This window comes from Pseudopipra pipra, chromosome 5 (genome assembly GCF_036250125.1).
Source record: "Pseudopipra pipra isolate bDixPip1 chromosome 5, bDixPip1.hap1, whole genome shotgun sequence".
Classification (NCBI taxonomy): domain Eukaryota; kingdom Metazoa; phylum Chordata; class Aves; order Passeriformes; family Pipridae; genus Pseudopipra; species Pseudopipra pipra.
Window position 1 is genome coordinate 25555342 of NC_087553.1, and position 24382 is coordinate 25579723.

Genomic DNA, 24382 nt, shown 5'->3' on the forward strand with positions numbered 1-24382 from the left:
CTCCCCTGGTCAGGAGCCCCCACCCTGCCTGGCCAACAACCCAGACAGCTACACCTCCCTGGCAGTGGCCTGGGCTCTGCTGGAGAACCATGAGGAGGATGAGATGTGATACCAGGCACTGAGTGCCACCTCTGCCCTTTCCCCAGCTTCGCTCCAGGCTTTTATTTTGTTCATTTACCCAGCAAATATCTTGCCCACTTTAGCAGCTACAAGGCTGCAGAGAGGCAGCCAGTCTTTGTTCTCCCTGGTGGGGCACAGGACATGAAGGCAGCACACCTGAACTTCCACTTGTTGGGGTCCAACTCACCTCTGCTAGGCCAGATACTTTTATTTCATGTTACATGTTTCACCTCTGCCTGCAAGGAGCCAGATTCCACTGCTACCACTACAGGGTTTCACTGTTCTTGGATGCAGCCAGAACTGTTCCATGCAAAGAGAGCTCTGCACCAACCATTGCTGTCTTGCTGGGCTGAAAAGGTTCAAACTAAAAATATATCTGACAACATCAGTGTGTTTGGGGGGAAATGGTTGCACAAGACAGGCCAAAGCAGCACTGAAATAACCTCAAATTCCTCCAGAGCACCACTGGGATCCTCTGACCACAGTCATCCTATCAGAGCAACTTCTAATAGAAACCAGAGTCAGCAATTCCCAGCTTCTTTTTCCCCCCCCACCCCTTAATCCAGAGGCATAAAGGACTTTTGAGTCCATGTCCTACCTAGGAGTGAATCTGTCTTCTGCAGAGACTATCAATTCTACCCTTGCACACCTCTTTTTCCTACAGACATCTGATCTTGACACTAAATACCAGGCTCAAGAAAATCCTGTTTCTAAATATTGTTTGTTTATGAAAAAAACCCACCTGTAATTAATCAACCTCCCACACTTGTCCTGCTGCTATGGCTTGGCTACTCAAAGCTGGTCGCACAGGTTCTCCCCACGACCTGGCCCACAGGTCCTTGTGCAAGCAGCCTTTCCAGGCTCCTTGCTCACAAAACATGCTCCATGGGACCTACTGCAGGTGGCCTCATGTAGAAGGTGACCCCTTGGTTTGGTCTCTGCATCACCTTCCTCTTCTCCATGACCCTCCTCCACAGCAGAGGAACAAAAGGAGCAGCAATACGCCAGGGAGCTTCAAAAGTAGCTACAATGGTTCAAGACTTACAGAAACTACAGATTCTTTTATGTCTCAGTTTTGCCCTCGAGCTCACAGCAAAACTTAACAAGGATGGGATGAGGTGAAGGAGGCAGAGCTCAGCTTGCAGTGATTGAAATTCCTGTAGGTGCAGATGCCTTACCTTCAGTTGATTTTTACCAGTTTGGACACAGAGGAGTTCCAGCTTCAGTCAAAGAAAGTGGAAGAAAATGTATTTTGCTCTTAGCCTTAGGGCAACTTCTTTTTAATGAGGGGACACTGCTCTTACCCAAAGGCCAGCACTTTGCCAGCCAGAACGATGAGAGACACTGCTTTCCTGAGTCTGCTGGATCACAGCCTTGCCAAACCTCCCCCAGCCACCCAGTTTCACCAGTGGAGTGCACTCTGCCAGCTGCAGTACATGTTGCATCTCACAACAAAGGAACAGCTAACTCAGTTTCCTTGACTTCTTCCTGGAACTATTTATACTGCATGTTGATGGTAAGGGAGGATGAACAGTCTCTAACTAAAACCAGAGACTTTAAGAGACATGTTGATTCTCACAGGCTTGAAAGAAGAGGGAGCAGGACCAGACTGTGAGCTTGTGTGCTCAGGAGCAGTATGCCACAAACCTGTATGGGCACATGGACAATCCTCCAGACAGATTTAGGGGCATCTGCTGCTACTTGATCAGTGCAAGAAGAAAGCACAGCCCTGCCCAAGAATGACCAGCACAGGCTCTTCTCTCCATGTTCCACACATCCTCAGCTTTCAAACTTGTGAACAGTGCACGGTCCCAGTGTTTTGCAAAGGGAGGAGAAAGGGAACACATATTCCACAGGGATTTCATGGATTGTATTAATTTCCAAACCAAGCCTATTTTAATTAAGGAGAGAAGAGAAAGGGCAGGAAGAGGGAACAACACAGGCAATTTCAAAAAAATTTACAATAAAATATGCTTGCTCCCTTAAGCAATGGCCACCAGGGTCAGCCACACTACACAAATATTCCAAGCCACCGCAAAAGGGGAAGGGTATATTAAAATACAAATCAACCACACACTGCCTTTGACAAATGGACTTGAAAGAAGAACCGAAGGGGAACACACCTCACCCTCTGACCTGTGAGCAGCACTCCCCAGGCCTGGGGAAGCAGGGGCAGTGGCAGCAGCAGCACAGCCTCCCTCTGGCACAGTGCTGAATGGTATCAGGCAGGAGTCAAAGTCCAACAAAATAAAAGAAAATGCACAGCTGGGTTGATCAGGAGGGGAGCACTTCCAGGCCCCATGTTAGTCTTGGCACACCCTTGCCAATGCAACCAAAATGGAGAACTCTTCAATTCATGCTGAGCTCACAGTAGCACGGACTTATTTTAGCAGAAGCACCTGCCCTACGCACCAGGGAGTCACTTCAAGAGGAGTAGGAATACAATTCAGCAGGATTTGTCCAAGTTTATGAAAGCAGGAGGAAGGACAGACTTCCTACAGGGAAAGAAGAAAAAAGGACAGCGTGTCTGTATGGGCTCTGGGATCCTCTCCCACCACGTGGCTCCGAGTTCTCTGCTGATGACAGTCCTATGAGGAGAGCAGGGCACGTCTCGTCTCCTACAGCTGGTGGAGGGTTTGTAAGAGCATGTGGCGAGCAAATGAGCAGGAGTCAAGAGCACGGTTTGGTCTGTGGAAAGAGGAAAAGAGATATTTCAAATACTGAATTTAAGAACTGCTTTGTATCTGACTCTGAATGAGCAAATAAACACTATTTCCAACGCACTGGGCTTGCATGCCCAAAAACCTACAATTTTGCCTTCACTTTTCTCTTCTGAAACCATTCTGTCATTGTTGTCAAAATCACTGCTTCCCATTCAGAGCTTGTTGCAAAAAACTCTCTCTCCTGTTGCTGAATCCGAGTCAGGAAGGCAATAGCAAGAATTGGAACATTTATTTCCATAAGCATAAACCTATATATATGACTTATCTCTGCAGCCTAGTGTCTCATTTTGGGTAGAACGAAGTGGGTGGGGGTGGAAACCCCATTCCCTCTCTTTTGGCAATGGGATTTTCCATGAAGATTCACTGTTTAGGGCCCCAAAACACAGTCAAACCCTGCTCACACTCAAATCTTTCCTTTCCATGTCATCTGCTACCTATAACCTGCCAGTGACTTTGGTCTCAGGGCTTTTTGAGTCTTTAAAAGAGGCAACATAACCTCCTGTCCCCTCTCCCCTGAGGTCAAGTAACACCTGCCTGGCTTTGCTGAGCCACCTTACAGGGTGCCTTACAAGCAGCCCACAGAACCTGCAGAACATCACCTGAAAGGGCCTGTCTCAGAGGCTGCAATAACAAAGTCTAAATCACACAGAATAATCTGCTCCTTGAAATGAAACAATGGAAATAGTCACAGCAGGGTTAACATGGGGGTAAATGTCCCTAACATTCCCATTGCCTCCCAGTAACATATATTTCTGTTTCTACAGGCTAATTGCTGGCTAAGCATCACTGAAACATTTAACAGTCTCTATCCCTCTATTAGGGAACTTCCTCCAAAGAATGTTAATCCAATGTTTTCCACTGTTCTAAGAGGGGAAATCATTAATTTTACCTCTCTCCCACCCCACCACAGCAAAATAACCTTTAACAATGAATAGCAGTGAAGCCTACTCAATTTGGCAAAGTAGGGTGAGCTGAAATAAAGAATGAAATATCTAGGAAGGAGCAAGGAGTTCACCTCTGGGTTTACAGCACAAGAACAATAGCTGCAGAGGTTGTTTGGTACAGCACTCCATGTCTGCTGCAGTTTAACAGAAGCACATCCTGGAGAAGACTTAACCCTTTTTATTCCCTCAAGAGCCATCGATGCCCCACACTGAACACACAGTCCCAGAATTACAGCTTAAGATTTATCTTCAAAGTGGCTGGGTGAGCTATTTCAGCCCTCAGCTTTGGAAGACCCAGCCCCGTTTGCTATGAGCAGGCTGGTTTCATCCAGGCAGATGCCCACTTTTCAAAATAGAGAACCTGAACTGCTGATGTTGATCACAGCAAAGCTCCCCCAGCCTCCACTCCTAACATCAAGCCTCCTCTAGCACTATAAGCCTCCTTATTTGCTGTGGAGCTAAACTGCCTGCCACTCTGTGCTACAGACTATTGAAAGAGGCCATTGATGTGATACAATTCAAAGAGCAGCATTAAAAAAAAAAAAACAAACACAAACAAACAAAAAACAACCAAACAAAAACCCCAACACCTCCAGCAAGTCACAATTGGGCAGGCATACATCTATATACTTCAGTGTTTCCATCTAAAAAATTATGGAAAAGCACACGTGGATTCACAGCACCCTCTTGTGTCCAAAAAAACCAAAGTGAGGCCTGACAGCAGTAGAGTAAGATGGATGCTGCTTACAGCCTGTATCCATAATTTTACAATTATTCAATAGAGAACATTGCCTACATCATCAAATTGTCACAAAAGAAAGGAGGCAAATGACTACTCCCAAAGCCCCTTGCAGCAAAAGGCAGCAGAGCTCTAGCCTAGGCAACTACAAGAACTTTACAGCTCTAGAGGCCCAAAAGAGCTAACTGCAACCCCAAAGGGGAAAAACTAGAAAACAGCACAAAAATGCTTTTTTCTCCAAGTGAAGGAATCATGGGTTTGACAGAGTGGAAGTAGATTTGTTGCAGAAACAGAGCCCAGATGAGTTCTGAATACTACTGTTTTAACCAGTTAGAGGTTTAAGAATAGGACATGACTTTAACTGAATTCCAAGAAGAGATCAGGTGTGGAGGTTAATTGAGAAGCTGTGTGTTGGTTGTGGCTGGGATGGAGTTAATTTTCTTCACAGTAGCTGATATGGGGCTGTGTTTTGAATTTGTGCTGGAAACAGTGTTGCTAACACAGGGGTGTTTTAGTTACTGCTGAGCAGTGCTCCCACACTGTTGGCCTTTTCTGTTTCTCACATTACCCCCCCCAACGAGTAGGCCAGGGGTGCACAAGAAGCTGGGAGGGTACACAGCTGGGACAGCTGACCCAGCTGTCCAAAGGGATATTCCATAGCACATGGCAGCATCCTCAGCACAAAGCTGAAGGAGGAAGATACATGTGGAGTCCTGCTTTCCTGGAGACAGCAGATGGTGAATGAATTCCTTGTTTTGCTTTGCTCACACGTGCAGCTTTTGCTTTACCTATTTACCTGTCTTTATGTCAGTGCCTTAGTTTTCTCACTTTTACTCTTCTGCTTTTCTTCCCCATCTCACTGGGGGGAAGAAAGTGGCTGTGTAGGGCATAGTTGTCAGCTGGGGTTAAACCACAACAGGCTGTTTTAACTGGACTGTGTGATTCTTGAACTGTTTACATTTACCTTTCTAAGGATTTAAGAGCTGTTCTCCATGTTCTCTTAGGGAAAGCATTTTAAGGAATGCATATATTTATATAAAACAAAGGTATATTGCTTGTATATAGTATGGACTTCATTATGCTGCACAGGACATAAGTTTCCCTATAACACACCTTGAAAGACAAGGGTTTGCAAACCAAAGCTTCAGCTCCAAGAATTTCACAGCACCAGGGACACTGCAGGCTTGGCATTAGCACCACAGACAGGAAGAGAGATCTGCCTTCTACTGTGAGAGGCTCTTGGCTCTCACTCAGCTTCTACAGAACCTTTGAGCAATCTCACACTTTCAGAAAGAGACTCTCCTCTCTTGTACTTGCAGTGAAATGCTGGCTCTGGAGTCAATGGGATTTTTGTTGATGAATGAATGAAGACCAGAATTGTACTCTTATTTTGTCACATACAGCATCATCTACAGCTGAAAAACACTTACTGGGAGAGGCCTACATTCACACATACTGGGAGAGGGGTGACAAGTGTCTTTTGTGAGCAAAATTTGTTTAGAAGGACACATCAAGTTGAGTTAAGAGGCTACTCTAGGCACTGGTACCTGACATGAGCAATTAGAACAGTCAAATGCCCTGAACCAAAGTCCCTTTTTCTGTATTCTCAGCTTCCAGCAATTTAAATTCTGTTTTGAGGGCTGGGCCTTGATCAACAAGCGACATCACAGGCACAGGCAGCAATGTAGGAAACAGCACAAATCCAGTGATCTGTCTGGAAACTTCACAGGGCAAGTCCTGATACTTCTTGCTTAAATCTATAATGATTGGGCTGGAAGTATATTTGTTCAGTTGGTAAAGCATATGGTCATTGGCCTGTAACCGCCTAATTCTTAACCTGATCAAGACAAAGAGAAATGTTCCACAAGAAGGGCCTCCAGGTTAGCATCTGCACATGTGTACACAAGGTATTTTATTTTCCTCTAACTGACCTTAGCATGGCTGGTGGTTATGGACACAAACCACTGCTACACACCAGCTTTGACAGCTTCAGTCATACCAGTGCTTGGAAAAATTCTTTTCCCCCCATCACAAATGGCCAGCTTCCAAGTCCAATAGAACCAAGACAGACTAACAATACTTTACCGCATTCCTACTGCCCATGTTTCATACTGACCACAAGTATCTGATGCCTCCACTTTTCATCAGCAAGAGATCCTAAGCATCTGCATTATAACCCATACACCACAAAATTCAGGCAAGTTTAAGCCTCATTCTGGAACCTGTTAAAAAGTTGCTGTCACCCTACATGGCACATAGTCCGTGCTGAGCCAAACAGCCACCAAGCTCCAAAGGGATTTCAGACCTCTGCTGGTTTTGCCTAAAGTAGCATTTTTGGACTGCTTCTCCTCTTGACTGCTGAATAGTAGTATGTAATCCTTCCTCTCCTGAGGAAAGGTCTATTTGGTGGGGTTTTTTTCCTCAAGTCTCATCAATGCTGAAATTCATACTGATTTAATCCAGAAGAGATATGGCCTCCATAGCCATTTAATACATTAAAGCTAAAGCTGGTGGGGGCAGGGGTTGATTCTATACCTATAGTGGAAATAACAACATTAAATACAGGCAGGCAGTGAAAGCAGCTTCTTCAATACTTATGCTCCCAATTTAGTTCCCAGAAAAATCACTAACTTTGTTGCTGTCACAGTAGGAAGTTTCATCTAGAAACAAATTCAGTCTTTGTGTTTTGTAGTGTTTTCATCTGCTGGTGTTCAGTGTCACACAGCATGACAATTCTGGTAGAGCTCTGCTGACCCTCATACTCAGAAAGATGATTTGGAAGGCACAGTTAGACCCAGTGTACTCACAGTTCACCCAAGCAGTTGGCCAGAAACCCAGCAGGTTTCCTTAAGCTCAAAACACCTCTTCTATGACAGGGACTAGCAGTATCTGCTTCAGAGCCACTTTGTTGCAAAGCCAACTTCCCGCTATTCCTTCTTTATGATCAGATTTTTATTTTTTTTTATTTTTATTTTTTTTTCACTCTGAACCTCACATACTGGAGTAAACAAGATAAAAAGGAGATGCCCATTAAACTATCAATCCTCAATTTCAGAACAGATATTTAGGGCACTTTATCAGAACAGCTTGTATGAAGCTATTAACTCAAACAGTTTCACTAGCTCCCATGGAGAAAACTGCATGGCAAGTACAATACTCACTTTGTGACAAAAGCAGAGAGAACCGGGGCCAGAGATTTAGGGAAATAATCCTGTTGGACCATATGGTTCAAGGTCATAAGAATACCATAGAGGCTTGGAACAGCTTTGATTTTCTCTTCACTCTGAGAAATGGACAAGAAGATGAAGTCAGAAATCAGACAATCACAATTTAACCTAAACCACTGTAATTCACAGAGGCACTGACATTCTCTGTTGAATAGAAGTGTTCCCATACACTGTAGCAGAGAAAGCTGGTCACTAGATAAAGTGTAATGTTCCACAACACAAAAGGTAGCCAATTCCATAGACTCCCAGCACTTGAAATAAAGTATCAAGAATATTCTGGTGCTTATCAACTGACAGCAGTAGTAATGGGCAAAGGGAAGTGGTGAACTTGCATGTGAAACAGCCAAATCTTCTCAGAGGCCCTGTGTCAAAGTGTTCTCCTATGGAATTTCACCAGATTTCAATCCATAAAGAATTCAGTTGCCTTAACAGTTTTTTCTTGTATTATTCTGTTACTCATTTTTATACCATCTCCAGCTCTTTGACAGGTTTCCTCCAGAACTTGATGCAGTGTTCCCAAAACTGGTCTCAACTGTTTACAAGATAAAGCCAAGTTTGCAGACAGAACCTCTCTACAGGTATTCTAAAGCAATTCGCAGGTTTCCTTCTGATCTTCCAGCTTTTTTTGCTAAGGCTTATTCCCTGCAGCTTTTTTTGCTAAGGCTTATTCCCTGTAACTACATATTTCACATTAGCACTGGCAAAGAGATTCCAAAGCATGAAGCTGTACACTACCGATCTGGCATAAATAGTTGGATAAACGTTTTTGAGCTGTGCTATCAAGAAGTGCCCTAAAGGACTAATAATAATGTCGATTTACTAATAATATTGTAGATTAGACTCCTGGACATGGCTTTTTACAGAGATCATAGTCCAGCAGCAGCACTGTTGCCTTACCTGACCCCCCCCACCTTTAGAGGATGACTGAGAATGCAGAGCACAGGAAGCAGAAGATGTACAGAGAGGTGACATGTCCTTCATCCTAATGCAACCTTGCAATTTGCAGTTTCTGCTGGACCTGCAGACTTCCATTGTCCCTGGGCATCAGGCATGCACAGGCACCCAGCTGCTTCCATGGCAACATAATTACCCAAAACCCAGTCGGTCTGGTCTTCAACAGCCTAAACAGACCATAACTTAACTCTTTCCTGCTTCCTCACCTTAAGTAGTCCCATGTGGATTAAGAGGTTTGTGATGAATGCATCTGAATTAAATGTGGCAGAACCGAAGGCTTTTTTCATCAAGGCATCTAAAAAGAAATAAGCACATTAATCTTAAAATCCATAAATGTCCTTTTTCTGTGTTTCTTAATATAAAGATTGATCATACAGAAACTCAGGGAATGTCAGCTGTTAAAGGCATTTTGGGACATAACACTTGTTAAGATTTCAGTTGTCTCTGCAGGGACTAGTTATAATCTCTGAAACAATGACAGATAAAAAAACCCCAGTCCTTAAGTAAAGCAAGAAAAACCTCAAACTAAATGCCTAGAATCATTTGGAAATTCCTGTTTCCAAGCAAGAACACGAAGGGATAACTATTTAGTCCACACACTAATCAAACCTAACCCAAATTACAGCTCCACAATATACTGTGAGGAACAGTCCCTCATCTGAACATCAGTTTCTGTGTCTTGGCCCATGGTGGAAATCTCTGCTTCCTGAAGAAATTAAAGATGTTTGACTGACAAAAAGAGACATCAACTAGGAGGTCTCTCTTTACTCTCTTGTGATACTACACTGGAAAGGCTCGTTCCTGCAAAATGTTTTTTAAATAAAGAGCCTTGAAAAAGTAACTGACCTTGGACACAGAACTAACTACTGGCTATTGACAGCCTGGCATCAAGGAGATGCAAGATGGACAGCAAAGGCCCACTACAACTGCAGCTACAACAGACAATCATTGCCAAGCTTTTGCAGCACAGGATATATTAAGCTCAGGATCAATCTCTGCTTTCACTCCACACAACAGCGTGGCACAGCTCAGTACTTTGTTATCTGCCAGGGAAAAAAAGGGCCAATGGCTCAGCCCACAGGACAGTGGTATCCTTGGCACTGGAGCAGGTCACACCACAAAGTGAGGAAAGGCACAGTCACCTGTTGTTTCATGCACTGCTGTTTTTACTGGGGCTTCATCTTTGAAGACTGATGATATCCTTAGGAGAGTTGCAACTACTTTCTCTACATCAGATGTATCTGTCTGAAAGAGAAAAAAAAAATAAAGAAATCAGTTCATTGGTCACCAGCTACAGAACATGGGTCTCTGCTAGGGCTGTGGCAAGAATTACAGCCTTCAGCTGACTGACATCAGCTTTGCCTTGGCCATAACACCAAGCAAAAGCAACACAAACAAGATTACTCTATGTAGAAGCTCTGATGCCAGTATAAGCATTAACTGCATCATCTGCTTCCATAAGGTTACGGGGGGATCACTGGAGAGAAGAGGCAAAGCTAGGTCTCAAAAGAAAGTTATCACCTCTGGGGATTAAATAATCCTGAGAGAAAAATCAAGCACAGATGATCATCTGACCTACCTGCTGAGCTATCAGCACAGAGCACTTTGGTCCTAGTCGCAGCAGCTTCTCTGGTGATGGGAAAGCAAGGAACGTGGCAACATCCACAGGAGGAGATGGCACTGGAGTTGAAGCCTGAAACAGACAGAATCCATCTCAAGTTCATTCTTGAAGTAAATACATTGGTTCAGCAAAAGCACATGGGACAAGTCAGGGCACAGCTACATCTGTTCTGTTTGAAAATTGTTTGAGGCTCACGTGAGCCCAGAGTTGGAATAGCCAGATTATGCTGGCACAAGTGCATGGTATTTCATGTATGAGGTTTCCACCACTTTCTGAACATGGGAAGACTTTCTACCTGTGTGTTTTTACAACCACTACTCAGCCTTTCCCTCCACGCATGTGTACACATGCACACTTTTTCAATACTTTCAACACTTTCACACTTTTTTACATTTTTCAAGTAATATATTTTCTTTATTTCCTGAATGTTCTCCCTGTTACAACAGTACCAGCCCCTGCAGGAATGTGAATACCTGTCAGCACTTCAAGTTCAGACTCACCCCAGGTCTCATTTCCTCCTTTACTCTCTTCCAGCTGATGAAACAGGAATCCATCTGGAAGTAAGCTTACCTGCGAATCAATTATCTTCTTAGGTGTCAGTGACTCCTGTTCTTCCTCTCCTCTCTCCTTCAGCTGTTGCTGTTCCTCCTCCTCTTCCTCCTCTTCATCTTCCTCCTCCTCCTCTTCATCCTCCTCCTCTTCCCCTTCATCATCGCTAAGGTTTGAGTGTTACACGTTAATTACAACACTTGCAGTTCCTGTATACTGGCACTTAATAACATTTTTTTCAAGAACAAAAGAGCAGCCTCTCCTCAAGCTTTACTGCAAGAAGCATATCTCACCTAAAACAGACCAAGAGGACACTAAGGCTTCAGTCACCCAGTTGACAACAGCAAGAAAAGACTGAGGAACACAATCAACAGCTAACACTATGGTAAGTCCATGAATGAAAACAAGACACAAGGCATATCCTGCTTAGAGAATCCCTTGGCTGTGCTCCAGACTCAGACCAACATCCCTCAGCAATGATAGAGTTCGTATTTTAAAATGAGATAGGTGAATGGAAGTGTTGATGAAAATTGTCAGAAGATTTCTGATTTAAACTCTGGTACTCTGCATACCTCAAAGATCCCAGCACAGCTGCCATATTGAAGCCTTCAAGGATCTCATGGAGTTGCTCACATACCTCTTCTCCCAGACAGTTACCTAGATTGATAGAGGAAAGGGAGTAAACTTAACAGATGCACACAGGTTTGTTCTATAGGATTTAGCCGTATATTGTGTATCTCTTGTGTCTGAAATCAAACAGTTCTAGGCCATTTCTGCACACCACCTTAGAGACAACACAGACTGCAGCTATCAGACAGAATCAAACAGCTGTTAAACAAATTTCAGCAGCATTACACAGTGGTTAGAGACAAAAACCTCTAATTTTTCAGAGTGTGTTTAAGAGACTTCCTGTTAGTTCTACAAGCAGCTCTTGTTCTCAGCAATTCTGAAACAAGGACAAACACCACAGCACCAGTGAAGTGCAGTGACCCAAGGTATGAACAGCAAAAGTCAACAGTAGTCAAAGTTCTCACAGAGGTTTTTGTTTGCAAGTATGAAGTATCTGAGACAGCATTGAATAATTAAAGAATTTGACTGAAAACAGGTATAGATATCAGTTTAAACTTTCCACCTTATGAAGTGTACCAAAAATGCCTAACAATTAACTGAGTTCATGGTTTAAGAAAACTTTCAGGATCAAACTGTTTCCTGTCCCAGGGTCATGCAAGTTCAGCTACTTCGAGCACTGTTTTTTAAATGCTGACTGCAAGACTACAATATGTGATTCTGTCAACATTCTTCCTAGTGGTTTCTCATTGCAATCAAATGAGAGATATTTTGATCTAGCAAGCTTACATACCATTGAGATCCAACTTCTCCAACTCTGCCTTATCTTCAATAGCTTCAGCAACAGTCAGAGCAGCATCTCGTTTGATTTCACAGAAAGACAAATTCAGTTCCTAAGAAGCAGAATAATGTATGTTTGCAGAATTCCTATTAACATCCATCATCCCCATAAACCTCATGTGCTCACAAGTGTCCTGAAAAGACTCCTTTGAAAAGGCTCTCAGGAAAAGATGTGTTTTAAATTGAAAATAAAACCTGACAGATACTCCTACCTCATACCTGAAAGGAGAATTTTGAAACATGCTGGTGTTAAGAGCAGGACTACTGAAGGTAGCCACTTTAAAATGCCTAGAGATCACTGTTCACCTAAAAGGTAGCAGACATTTCAGTCCTTAGCAATCAGCTGATTGGAGATCTTCACTTATCAAGGGTCACAAGAGCACTCCAGAACTCACTCTCCAGTAAGTCTAACTGAAGAAAGACAGTTACTGTACCAAATAGACTGTACATTTGCTTTGACAGTTTGGTTGCAAGTTAAGGCCCTCCAAAGACAAGCCATGAGTGGTACTACTTCTGACAAACACAGCCAACAGAGAAACCATGTGGACAGACTAGTAAGAGTAAAGTTATTCAACAGCTAGACACCATCCCCCACCATTCCACGTTGTGCTCAATCCTTACTCAAGAAGGGATTTAATAATAACAGCATAAGGGAAGCAGTCCTTGAACAGAATGAATCAGCTGCGACTGCTTCATGCAACCCTCCCTTAACCCTTTCTGCTCTGGAAAAAAGGGTTTAACTTCTGGCTGTTCATCTCAATATCTCCATTACTTAAGTTTTCCTGGGAGATTCAGATACAAATTCCAGTAGAACAAGCAGAAGTCCAGGCAAGGGATCTCATACCACAAAACACTTATTCTTTCTATACCAGTTCATACACACAAATAGATTTTAGAACTCAGATGAATTTTTGTCTTTGACTGCAAGGCTAGGAATTATGTGTTCAGCATCCATCTCAGTGCAGTTATAACTCATGGCAGGTGTTTCTAGAGATCCTAGTTTACTTATATTGACTTGACTTCAGCCTGTCTAGAATGTTGTCAGATTCAAGTCCTGTGCAAATACTGATGTAGGAGGCTGTGGTATTGCTGAAAAACTAAAAATATTTGGACCTTTGATAGACACCCTAACAAAGAAAAAGCATTAGCTGTATGAACTATGAAGTGCTGAGCAGACTACAAGCTGTTCATGAAGCTGTTCATGTCAATCCCCACTCACGATGTTCTGAGAAGTTCTAAAAGCAGATACTTCTATTATCAGATTTTTTGAAGAGCACTTGCTGAATTGAACCAATACTTCAAAAACATCAAGTGGAGACTAAACAGATCAGTGGTACATCTCCATGCAGAATAGTCCTAGCTGAATGTGGTGATGCCACTGATCTCCAACACAGCTTATTGTTTTTCAGTTGTGAACACAGAGCCTGCACTGAAGTGAATCCCACTTTAAAGTAATCAGTAGTGGCAGGAGAATGGACAGGAAAAAATAAAAAACCCAAAACGTAAAATGCTGAATTTTCCATTTCTCAAAAAGAGCTGGACAGCAAGAACACAATACCTTTAATTTGTGAAGCCCTTCTTTAACAGCATCAGCAATAGCAACAGCACCCTTTGAACGCACCAGACAGTCTCCAAAGTTGATCACTTCAATCTGCCGAAGCACCTTCAGAGTCTGCAGAGCAGAACAGCACATATTTGAAATACACATGCAAGTAAATGAATGTCCTACCACTTCTAGAATGTCATCTTTCCCATCACAGCATGACATGTGGTTCCACTGACCCAAAGGTGCCAATGCTAACTAGACTTACTCAAAGCAACCACTTAAAACAACTCACCTCTGCCATGGCCACAGCTCCTTTCTCTGTGAAGGTGTTGTCATTCAAGTTTATAACCTTAAGCAGCGGGTTGATAGCAAAGGCCTGTGCCAGTGCTGTTATGCCAGGATGGTTAATTCCATTCTGAGGCATATGGACCTCTTCTAGAGTCCCAATGATCTGGGAAAGGATGCAGATAAACCTGTTAAAAAACATATTTCGACTCAAGAGTATACTGCTCTACTTTAGGATTTGCTTAAAATTGCTTGAGTTTCAAAACTTCATCAGTTCTTCCACAGAGAATTATTTACCAGCAATGATGTCACAAATCTAAGTAAAATTAACAGCTCATGGTAAGAGTCAGATTAACACAAAGCCCTGATTCAAAGAGCCACAAGTATCATCCTCCCACTGTGCCTACTCTAGATAACTGAAAACGAGTTCTTCACCTGCAGTTCAACAGCACTGAAGCAGACCAGACACCATCACTGGATATGGTATTTTTCTAATTAAGATCTACATTTTGCCCTGATTGCAGAAGCAAACATGTAAGAAAGTCAGTATGAACATTTTTTATGGACTAAACAGCATGTCACAAAACATGGCAATTGATCCCATTTTGGTAGTGCCATTTAGTCTTAATTCTCCATTAATCACTTTGTTATGTACCTCTCAAGTATTTAAGAGGTCCTATTTCTTAGTCAAAAATCACATCCAGACAGTTCTTTAGGAAAAAAAAAAAGTCAACCTGTAACCTGCAGTATCATTATTAATATACCTGACAATATGCATTGTAATTCCGAAGTCACTTCTAGCAGCAATCGAGGGAAGAAAACGGAATTAGGTAGCCCCAACCACAGTGAATTCTCTTCCTCCAATAAAAGTGAAAGTGGGACAGTGACAGCTAGAGAAAGCTAGGCAGTACTTTGAGTCCTGACCAGATGATCCCAGCAAAAACACTGGATTGCTTTTACCAGATGATTGAACAACTAGGCAAAGTAGCACACAAGAGGTCAGCTGCTACACCTACCCCAGTGCCAGATAACCTCCATTAGCACAGGAGGAGGAAAAGGCATAGGACTACTATTAAATTACTCAGAAGATGACTATTTCTTCCTCAAGTAACTACTTTACACAGCCACTAGTTATGTGTAAAGGTAATAACTAGTGTTTTGAAATTCAGGTCACAATCAATTCTAATTCCACCGACTGAAGACACTAGTTTCAGCAGCAACATCGCAATTTAGTGAACCAACCACCAGCTCCTGCCTCCAAGCTGAGGCAACCTCTGAGTGCATTATCTTTAACACTAGCACTGAATCACACCCTGCTCCAATTTGCTGTCAAGAAGATCTGGTTTGGTACTTACCCCAAACGCTTCAGCCAGGGCAGTGGCACCATCATTCTCCAGACGATTTCTGCCAGCCACAAATATTTTCAAAGCAAGAGGCTTGCCCTGAGCACTTGATTTCCTGTGACACTCCTTCAGAGCGGCTGCCAATATCTAAAGATAAAACAAGCAGTTAATACTACCTCAGCATCTCATTCTAAAGGAATCCAACTGTGTTCTGTAGATCCACCTCAAGAAATACTTTGGTCATCGCTGAAATGTACCTGCTTCCAGAGCAGGGTGTACAATAAAGCTGTCTGCACCTACAACACTTGTACACTTGTCTTAGGCAAGAATCGATAATTTTGCAACACCAAGTCATTAACAACATTTGGTTCCTAAACATGCAAACACATAGGCTCCTAGTGATCACAGTCCTGGTTTTCTGTTTCATCCAACAGGCAGCCCTTCAGTACTAGGCTTGACAATACTGTTCACTCAAATCCAAGGCTATTAGCTCTCTTGACATGGAATCTAGTGTTTAGGATAGAACTGTTTTCCTATCTTGGAAAAATGGATAAGATTTCTATACTTAATTCTGAAATTTATCCATGAAAACATGTAAGGGGGTGGGATCTTGAGACTGGAGAAATGGGCCAACAGGAATCTCATTAAGTTTAAAGGGAAATGTGCAGTCCTGCACATGGAGAGAAACAACCTCACGTACTGGGTCGACCTCATAAGCTGGGAGTCAGAGGGGCAATGATAGCCTGGCAGAGAAGAATCTGGGGGTCCTATTGGGTAGGAAGTTGACTATGAGCAGGTAATATGCACTTGAAGCAAAGGAAGTCTACTGGGCTGCCTTGGGAAAAGCACTGACACCAGGTCAGTGATCCTTCTCTACTCAGCCCCATGAGCTGCATCCAAGTACCAAGTCCAATTACAGGCTCCTACATGGACATAGTGAGGTGAGTCCAGCAAAGGGTCCCAGGGTTGATTAAAAAATTGGAGAATTTTACTCACTAGGAGAGACCTGACAGCTGGGATTATTAAGGCTGGAGAAGAGAAGGTTCTGGGGGGAGATACTATCCATGTGTAAAAACAGCTAGAACAACAGGATGAGGGGAGGTGGTGGTGTAAAGAAGGCACAGCCAGACACAAAGGCACACAAACTAATGCACAGAAAATACCATTTAAACACAAACTCCCTTTTTTACTGTGAAGATTATTAAACACTGGGATAGACTATTCATACAGCTTGTGAAGTCTGTATTCAAAACCTGACTAGACACAAGCCTGAAGAACCTGGTCTAGTTGCCTTGAGCAGGGGAGTTGACAATCACCAAAGATGCTTCCAACCTCAACCATTCCGTGTAGGGTAGTCTGAAGTCAAATCCTGGCTCTGACCTCATTCCCAAAGAGGAGACAACCCTTACCTTGCCACCACCAATGCCCATGCCACAGTTATTGAGCTTGAGTTCCTGCAGAGTGTAGCATGCAGGGCTCTTCAGCAGAGCCTCAAAGCCACGCACACCATCTGGCCCAAAGGCATTGTCACTCAGGTCCAGCTCCACCAGCTGGGCTCCAGCAGTGATGAGTGCATCCCCCAAAGAGATCTGTAAGGAAACAGATGGCAGTGGGTGGGAGAGAATGGATTAACTTCTAGTGACAGCATCACTGCAGTGGCTAGGCATTACAGTGATGCTGCAAAAAAATTTCCACTTTGAAGACATTCTGCAAAGCTGCACGGGGAAATAAAACTTTACAGCTAAATCCAGAGAAGTTGTGCAAATTAAGGTAAAGATAATCATAAGGTAGTGACCCAGACATTATCCCATCTCTTTAGGTCAAATACACACTTTTTAAAGGGGGTTTCTCCCTCTACACTGCTGAAAGAAATATTGGTTTTATCCTGTTGAGTTTATCATATTTTTTCTTCACGGGACTCAAGGAGGCAGGGAGCTCTGTAATGGTCTTGGAAGACATCGTCATAAGATCTATTTAGAAAGCTTAGCTCTCATTCTATCTATTGGATCACAAAGATGTTTCCCCCAGTGACAAGCTCCTTTGCTAGCATGGATTTGCATTTATTCTTTAATCAACTCTTCTCCACCTCATAGAGGAGGAGCAAAAGAGATGCACTCACCTGTTCTGAGATATTTAGTGTTAACAGTGCAGAGAAGGATCAGCTCTGTACCAAAAGAAAACATACTCCCACAAAAAGCATGACAGGTGAGAAAAGAGGTTGCATTAGTCAGAGGTCTCAGATCTAGTTTTTACTTACCAAAGCAGGGGGGATCTCAGACCTTAGCCTCCCTGTAAACATGTCACTCCAATGACACCTCTAAAATAAGAAATATACAAATAGAAACCACTGAAATATCTAGGTCAACACACTTGTAATAAAGATTTACATGTACAAGCTGCATTACATCACTGTGGACAGCTTAATGCTGTTTCCCTTCCCTGGGGTTATGAGTTGATTGTCATTTGACCACTAAAGGGCTGCAAGAACTAGTGTTACATTCACTTCACTTGCAAGGACATAAAGGCACTGAAATGCACACTGCAAATAACACAATACAAGAATTCTTGCTTATATTCAACCTGGAATTCTTTTCTGCTGAGAAAATTACCACAGAAAAAAGCAACAGGAAACTGAAGGATACATCAGGAATGCAGATTTTACTGAGGTATGGAGCTCAACAATCTGAACTTGCCTGAAAAGCCACACTTGGGTGATTAATGTGTATCAACATTTCACAACACTCTCCTTCTAAGGACAGTGTCTCTAGCAGCACAGCACCCCCTTAATATCAGGCTAGAGCAACAGTAGGGAAACATAACTTGGGCACAAATAAACCTCCTGTTGCATTTCTCTCATTATTTCCTCCCTAGTCATTCTCTGAAGACTCATTCTCCAGAAGATCTGACCCAGCTTTTCCATTAGAACTTAACGTTTTGGCTCTTTGTTTACAGATGCTGCCTCCGCAGAGAGGCTCTTCCTCACACAGCTTCCTGGCCTTAATACTGGAAGCCGCCTAAACAGGAAGGTAAGAATGCAGGAAGTGTTCCCACTATCCCCAAGTCATGCTGTATTTTCATATGGTTGTTCTTCCTACTGGAAGAGCCACCATGCAAGCTTCAGGACAAACTCAAGGCAGGTTTCTGCAGGAACAGCCTAAAGAGGCTGTCAGTATTTCTGCATTACTTGTTTCCCTTGACTACTCCTGACTTTAGGATCTCACCTTGAGCTCGCATTTCTTCTCCAAGGCTTTGGCAATGACCTTTGCTGCTTCCACACCCACTGTGTTGCCTTCCAGGCGCAAGGCTTCCAGGCCATCAAATTCCACAATTTGCTTGATCACTTCTTCAGCTGCAAAAGCAAATAATCTAGTTGGTCTTTTAACCATCATCTTGGGTACTACAGTAACCGTCTGATCCAGCAATACTTGCTCAACGCTACCTTTAGTAAAAACAGCTGAACAACACTATGTGAAAGAACCCTGAAACAACAATAGGAACAGAGCTAAAATGTCAGGTCACTAGAGAAAACATCCTCTATGCCATACCCTGCCTTCTCATAATTTGCTTCCAGTTCTATTCTGATAGCCATCCTCCTATTTGCAAAAGTAACTATCCTTACTCCTAAATAAAATTCCTCTGCCATTCAGCACATGGTTTAGTAGCTAGAGTGCATGTGTCTACAAAGGTGCAAGGACTAAGTTAAAAGCTGATAGGAATTAGTGCCACTTCATCAGGAAAAAGTTCCCAGTGACTGGCAAAACTTCAGCAGATGTCTGTTTAGCAAACATGTCAGGGTGGAATGACTTAACTCTAGAGTAATCCTATGCAAGGCAAAGGAGCAGGCTCCAGAGTCTCCCCTGTCAGTGGGCACTTGTTATCATTCCCAAGCTCCAAAGTGTCTCCCCATAGTCCAGTGCCTTTGCTTTACTAAAGTGACCTATAAAAAAAGCATCACCTTTGGAATTAGTTAAAAAAAAAAAAGTAAGCACTACAGCAAATAACATCTCTGAAAAGCATGCTGTTTTTCTTGGAGTGGTAGAAATGTTAAGAATATATACATTTTCTCCAGATATCTACTACATTAGCAGCCACTGTAAGACTCTTACTATGAAATACACATACACCAACAAGAGAGAGATTCCTGAAAAAAGCCCAACAAGATAAGAGGCTAACAAATAAGTCAGAATTTGGAAAGAAAATTAACTATTGCAGCAGACTAATGTATCAGCCCATTCTTCTGTGCAGGTCTTGTTCCAAAATCTGTGATCCACTTGCTTAACTGTTTTTAAAAAGAACGCTGACTTCTAAAGCACAGCAACTGTCAAAAGCACTTAGGGAGAACACCAGGAATACAACAATTACAAACCAGGGATTCAAACCCCAGTCCCGGCAGCTGCAGCACTGCCAGGGTACCAGGTCAAAGCAGGATACCAGAAGGGAAGGAAATGTCTCTGTCAGAAGCAGCTGCACGACCCTTGCATCTATAACTTGTCCATGCAGGATTAGTGGGAGGTTTACCACAAAATTTTACAACTTCAGGGAGACACTTCCCAAACACGAGATTATTTTCTCTTACCATCTTCAGCTGTGTTCAGTTTAAGGCTCTGGCCTTTGAAGCTCAACTGTCCACCACCCACTTTGGTTTTGGCAAGTGACTCCGCAAGCTTAGTGATGTCTTCTGATGCCATTTTCCTGCTTTTTCCTGAAGTTAAGAGCTGTCAATGAAAAGAATTTATCATAAAAAACCCTCAAACTACAATACCTAATCTGTGTGATTAACCATATTTATTTGAACACTAATGTGCTTTTTGTTACTGAGCTATCTAACTGAGTTTTTAGTGTCATTAGTGCTCTCCCCAGAGCTCACCTGGGATAGCTAAGCTAGATTAATATTCTAAAGCCAACCAGTCAGATGGTGCCAATTCTTTCAGTACTGATGAGACTTGGGTTTTGATGGAGTTGTTACACTTCAAAAATAAACAGTATGTAAAACTATGGATTAAGGCCACATTAAGACATTACTCTTTGTGCAACACCAAAAATTACAATGTAATATTCCTCTCTCCTCAAACCCCAATGTTTAATATGTGCTGCACTGCCCCCTGCTCTCCAAAGCAAGCTAGAATGAACACAACTGTTCTTCTTTTTCAGTGATATCCCCAGTAGTGGCCTTGTCAGCACAGTTCCAGAACCACCGAGTCGCTGAAAACATTGTGTGTGCTGCATACAAAACTATCTGAGGCTTCCGGGTTCTCTTTCCTTTCAGATGTCCCACACAAATTTCGTCACACGTTAAACAGGATGATCTTACGCTCACAATAACTTAGCTAACATTTTGCCTTGAGGTATAAGTTTGAAGCTAGCCATGCCTAGTACCATCTGCATAGCATTATTTAATGAATATTAATCACTGTGTGAAGGAACTGGCCTCCATCCATTCAGCAGGATCAACAGACTACGTTTCCTCCGCTGGGATAAAAGACTACACACAGCTAATGCTTAGAAGCTACATACTTAAACAAACTTCAGATGTGAGAAGGGATGAACTTTCATTCCTACAACAGAAAATCGTTCCCTTCCATTCCTGTCTGACTTAGAGGTGACCCTGCACCCTTGTAGCTCTTTGAGCTCAACAGCATCGGCTTTAAACAAACCCCTAAACAAAAGCTGTATATACAAACTTTCCTCTATATCCAGCTGTGAAGCCTCCAGCTTCCCCAGAGTATGGCTTTTCTTCAGAGGTGATTAATTTTAATATTGCTTTTGGACATGGGGACAGTGGAGGAAATCTCCAAGGCTGATCAACATGACTTTTCTCTGATGACTATCCTCTCAAGTAGGTGCTGCCGATAGAAGAATGCTCACATAACTTACTCCACTCCTACCAGGCCACACGGATACCACACTGGTGGACACCTCCCAGCCTCTGCCAATCCAAAGTTAAGAAAGAAGAAAAACAGGACATCCTCCAATCCTTGAAGGTTTTCCCAGACAGGAACAGAAGTTAGGATCTAAAGAAGTCAGTCTGTTCTCCTAGTTAAATTATTTACTTGACTTTAAAAATCAGTTCTGTTCTACTACGATGTTCTTCTCTACAGGTGCACTCACCCCCTTGGCTTCTCCTTCCTTTAAGTCTCCCTTTATTTTCTTCACCATACACACAGACTACTTCCTAATCTCAGCATACAAATCCAGCATCACATCCTGAAGCATATTTTATTGCAAACATCAGCCACATCCAACCATCAACCTACCAGAGGTCTCTTCTCTGCTACTTCTTCTACAGGGAAAGCTTTGAAAAAAAATAAGATTGAGGAGTTAGTCTGTTTGGCAATTAAACCAAGACCTAGAAATGCCTGAAGACATTTAAAGACTGTGTGAAGAAGGTGGATGTTTCCCGATGGTCAATAAGTGAGTTCAGACGAATGCTGTAGTGGCAACACTTTGTCCACCCCAGCAGACAACACGCTGGGCACCTGCCGTGCTGTCCTGAGGAGGAGCCCGCTCTGCTCGCCCGACAGCGGGGAGCCCGGCAGCGCGGGGTGACAGCCCGAGGTTCCTCCCAGCCAGCCCCTGGGGGCGGTGGGGGCTCCTTCCTTCCCCCGCAGGCGCAGCCGAGCTCCGGCCCCGCCGCCCGTGACCGCCCTGCCCCACCCCACGGGGCCCGGGCCGCGCGCGTGACCCCCACGAGGGGGGAACCCGCGTGCGCGTGGGCGGGGCGCGCCCGGGAGCGCCCCCCGCAGGCGGAGCCGGGGAGCGCGTCAGCCCGCGGGATGGGACCGCCTCGCCTCACACACGGCCCCCCACGCACGGCCCCCTCTCCCGGCCGATAACGGCGGCCGCTGTCTCGCCGCCCGTCCTCTGCCCTGCCCTCACCTGCCCTCCGCGCCGCGCGGGTCCCGCCGCCGGGTGCCGGGGACGCGCCGGAGCCTCGCGCCGCCGCCGCCGGGGCCTCTGGGTGAGGGGCGGGCGGGGGAGGCGGAGGATTTGAACGCCGGCAGTTCTGCTCCCCGCGCCGAGATTGGCTGCTGCGCCCTGACGTCACGGGGCGCGCCCCTCCGCCTCACCGCAGCCCGGCCGCGCCGCGCGGCGCGTGGGCGGTGCTGCGTGGGCCGGCGGCCGCGGGGCACGCCGGGAGGTGTAGTCCTGCCCTCGGCGCCCGATGTGGCGGCCGCCACGCCGGCCTGGAAGGGCTACGTGAGTCTGTGCCCGAGCCCCTTCCACAGCCCACGTCCCGAGAAGCTGCCGCCCGGCGAGCTCCCGCATGCCCGCAGAAGGGACACGCGTGCCTTCCGGTCCCTGCAGATCAATTTGTACTTGTGCGTTACTTTCAGACCTTTCTGCTGAAGAAGGTGCTTCACAGAGTCACAGGATCAATTAGGTTGGAAAAGACCTCTGAGATCATCGAGTCCAACCTATGACTGAACACCATGTCAACTAGACCACGGCACTAACTGCCAAATCCAGTCTTTCCTTAAACACCTCCAGGGACAGTGACTCCCCCATCTCTCTGGGCAGCCCATTCCAATGTCTAACCACCCTTTCAGTGGAGAAATTCCTCCTACAGTCCAACATAAACCTCCCCTGGCACAGCTTAAGTCTGTGTCCTCTCACGCTGTCACTTTCACCCAGGAGTGCACAGTCATTCCTGCTTAAGGATGCAAAAAGCATTGGTTTGCATGACAGCTCCATGTGTACATTGTGCTTGACATTTTCTTTCTGAGTATAGGAACAAAAGTACATCCAATGAGGTGAGGTGAGCTGTGCATAAACTCGCCTGCTACTGCAGTAGGTTTGCACAGCACCTCAGTCCCTTCTCTCTGAGCTGCAACTTATAGGCACTAATGTAGGTACCATTTCAGGTGGCAGATACCTGGTGAGATCACTATTGGGGTGGGTAACAAGCAGGATTTATTTTGCCATTTGATCCGAAAACACTGTAAGAGGCATTTTCCAGCCTCTCACAAATTTCCCAACTATGCTTTTAAGAAGCAACAGCAAATGCTTATATGGACCCAAGAAAAGAATGTCAGTAGTTGGTGATCCTGGGTGACTTGGCACACTGCATTGAGGTGGAAGACCAATGGTAGGCCTTTTTCCTTCTGGGGGAATACAAAAAGCAGTGAGGTTTCTTTGTGCAGCTTAAAGAATAAAAGCCATAAACTGGTACAGCAACCAGATAGAAAACTAGAGCAAAATTTACCTCACAAATAATAGTTTCTCTTGCAACTGAAGAAAATTAAGAAGCACTTAGGCATTGACTAGACTATGGTTGTATGTGAGAAGCATAAAGCTGCCTGAATATGCAGAGGTGATGAGGCAATAAATAAGTGTGATATTGAGAAAGAGCTTGAATCCAGAAAATATAAGCAAGAAATTTGGCACTGGTTATTAGTTCCTCATGATTTTTAGCAATAAACATGATCATATCAAATACATCTGATTTCCTTCTCTGTCATTCTCCCAAATATTGGGTAATTACCTGTGCCAGAAGGGCAAGAATAAAGTTGTTGACTGTAGGTGGATCTATGTTGGAATGTAGGTGTGCTGTGCCACTGTAGCATAGATTCTATACATTCTATACATTCCCCCTAAAAGAATAGCTTTACAATCAAAGTAATTTCTATGACACTATATCTAGTTTGTAGCAGGAATTTGTGGTGTTTCGACTCTTGCTGACTACCTGCACATGAGACCTAGATAATGATGCTGGCAAACTGCGAAAATCTTCATTAACCACTAAGGAAAGATGTTTTTTCATGAGAGGAGCAGTATATACGGGATCATGACCTTGCAGAACACCTATCAGTCTTACAGGCAAAGCAAATTGGGCTGGAAGGAAGTACAACGTGACATTAAATTCAAAATGCAGTCTTGAAAATGAATGTTCTTGAATTAAAAACTAGTGCTTATTCCAGCATAAG

The 24382-nt window shown here is 43.9% G+C and overlaps 1 protein-coding gene across 1 annotated transcript; it reads right to left on the bottom strand.

Moving 5' to 3' along the window:
* Positions 1 to 1968: 1968 nt before the first annotated feature.
* RANGAP1 (Ran GTPase activating protein 1) lies at positions 1969 to 22416 on the bottom strand. The gene is made up of 17 exons (XM_064655195.1): positions 22335 to 22416; positions 21713 to 21750; positions 20035 to 20173; positions 18680 to 18807; positions 17716 to 17775; positions 16868 to 17047; positions 15471 to 15605; positions 14123 to 14281; positions 13843 to 13956; positions 12238 to 12337; positions 11450 to 11534; positions 10899 to 11043; positions 10287 to 10400; positions 9850 to 9952; positions 8914 to 9002; positions 7688 to 7809; positions 1969 to 2808 (listed from the first exon to the last, which is right to left on the bottom strand). The coding sequence occupies exons 3-17, from the start codon at positions 20144 to 20146 to the stop codon at positions 2739 to 2741; spliced, it is 1716 nt and encodes a 571-aa protein (XP_064511265.1). The 5' UTR covers positions 20147 to 20173; positions 21713 to 21750; positions 22335 to 22416; the 3' UTR covers positions 1969 to 2738.
* Positions 22417 to 24382: the final 1966 nt, after the last annotated feature.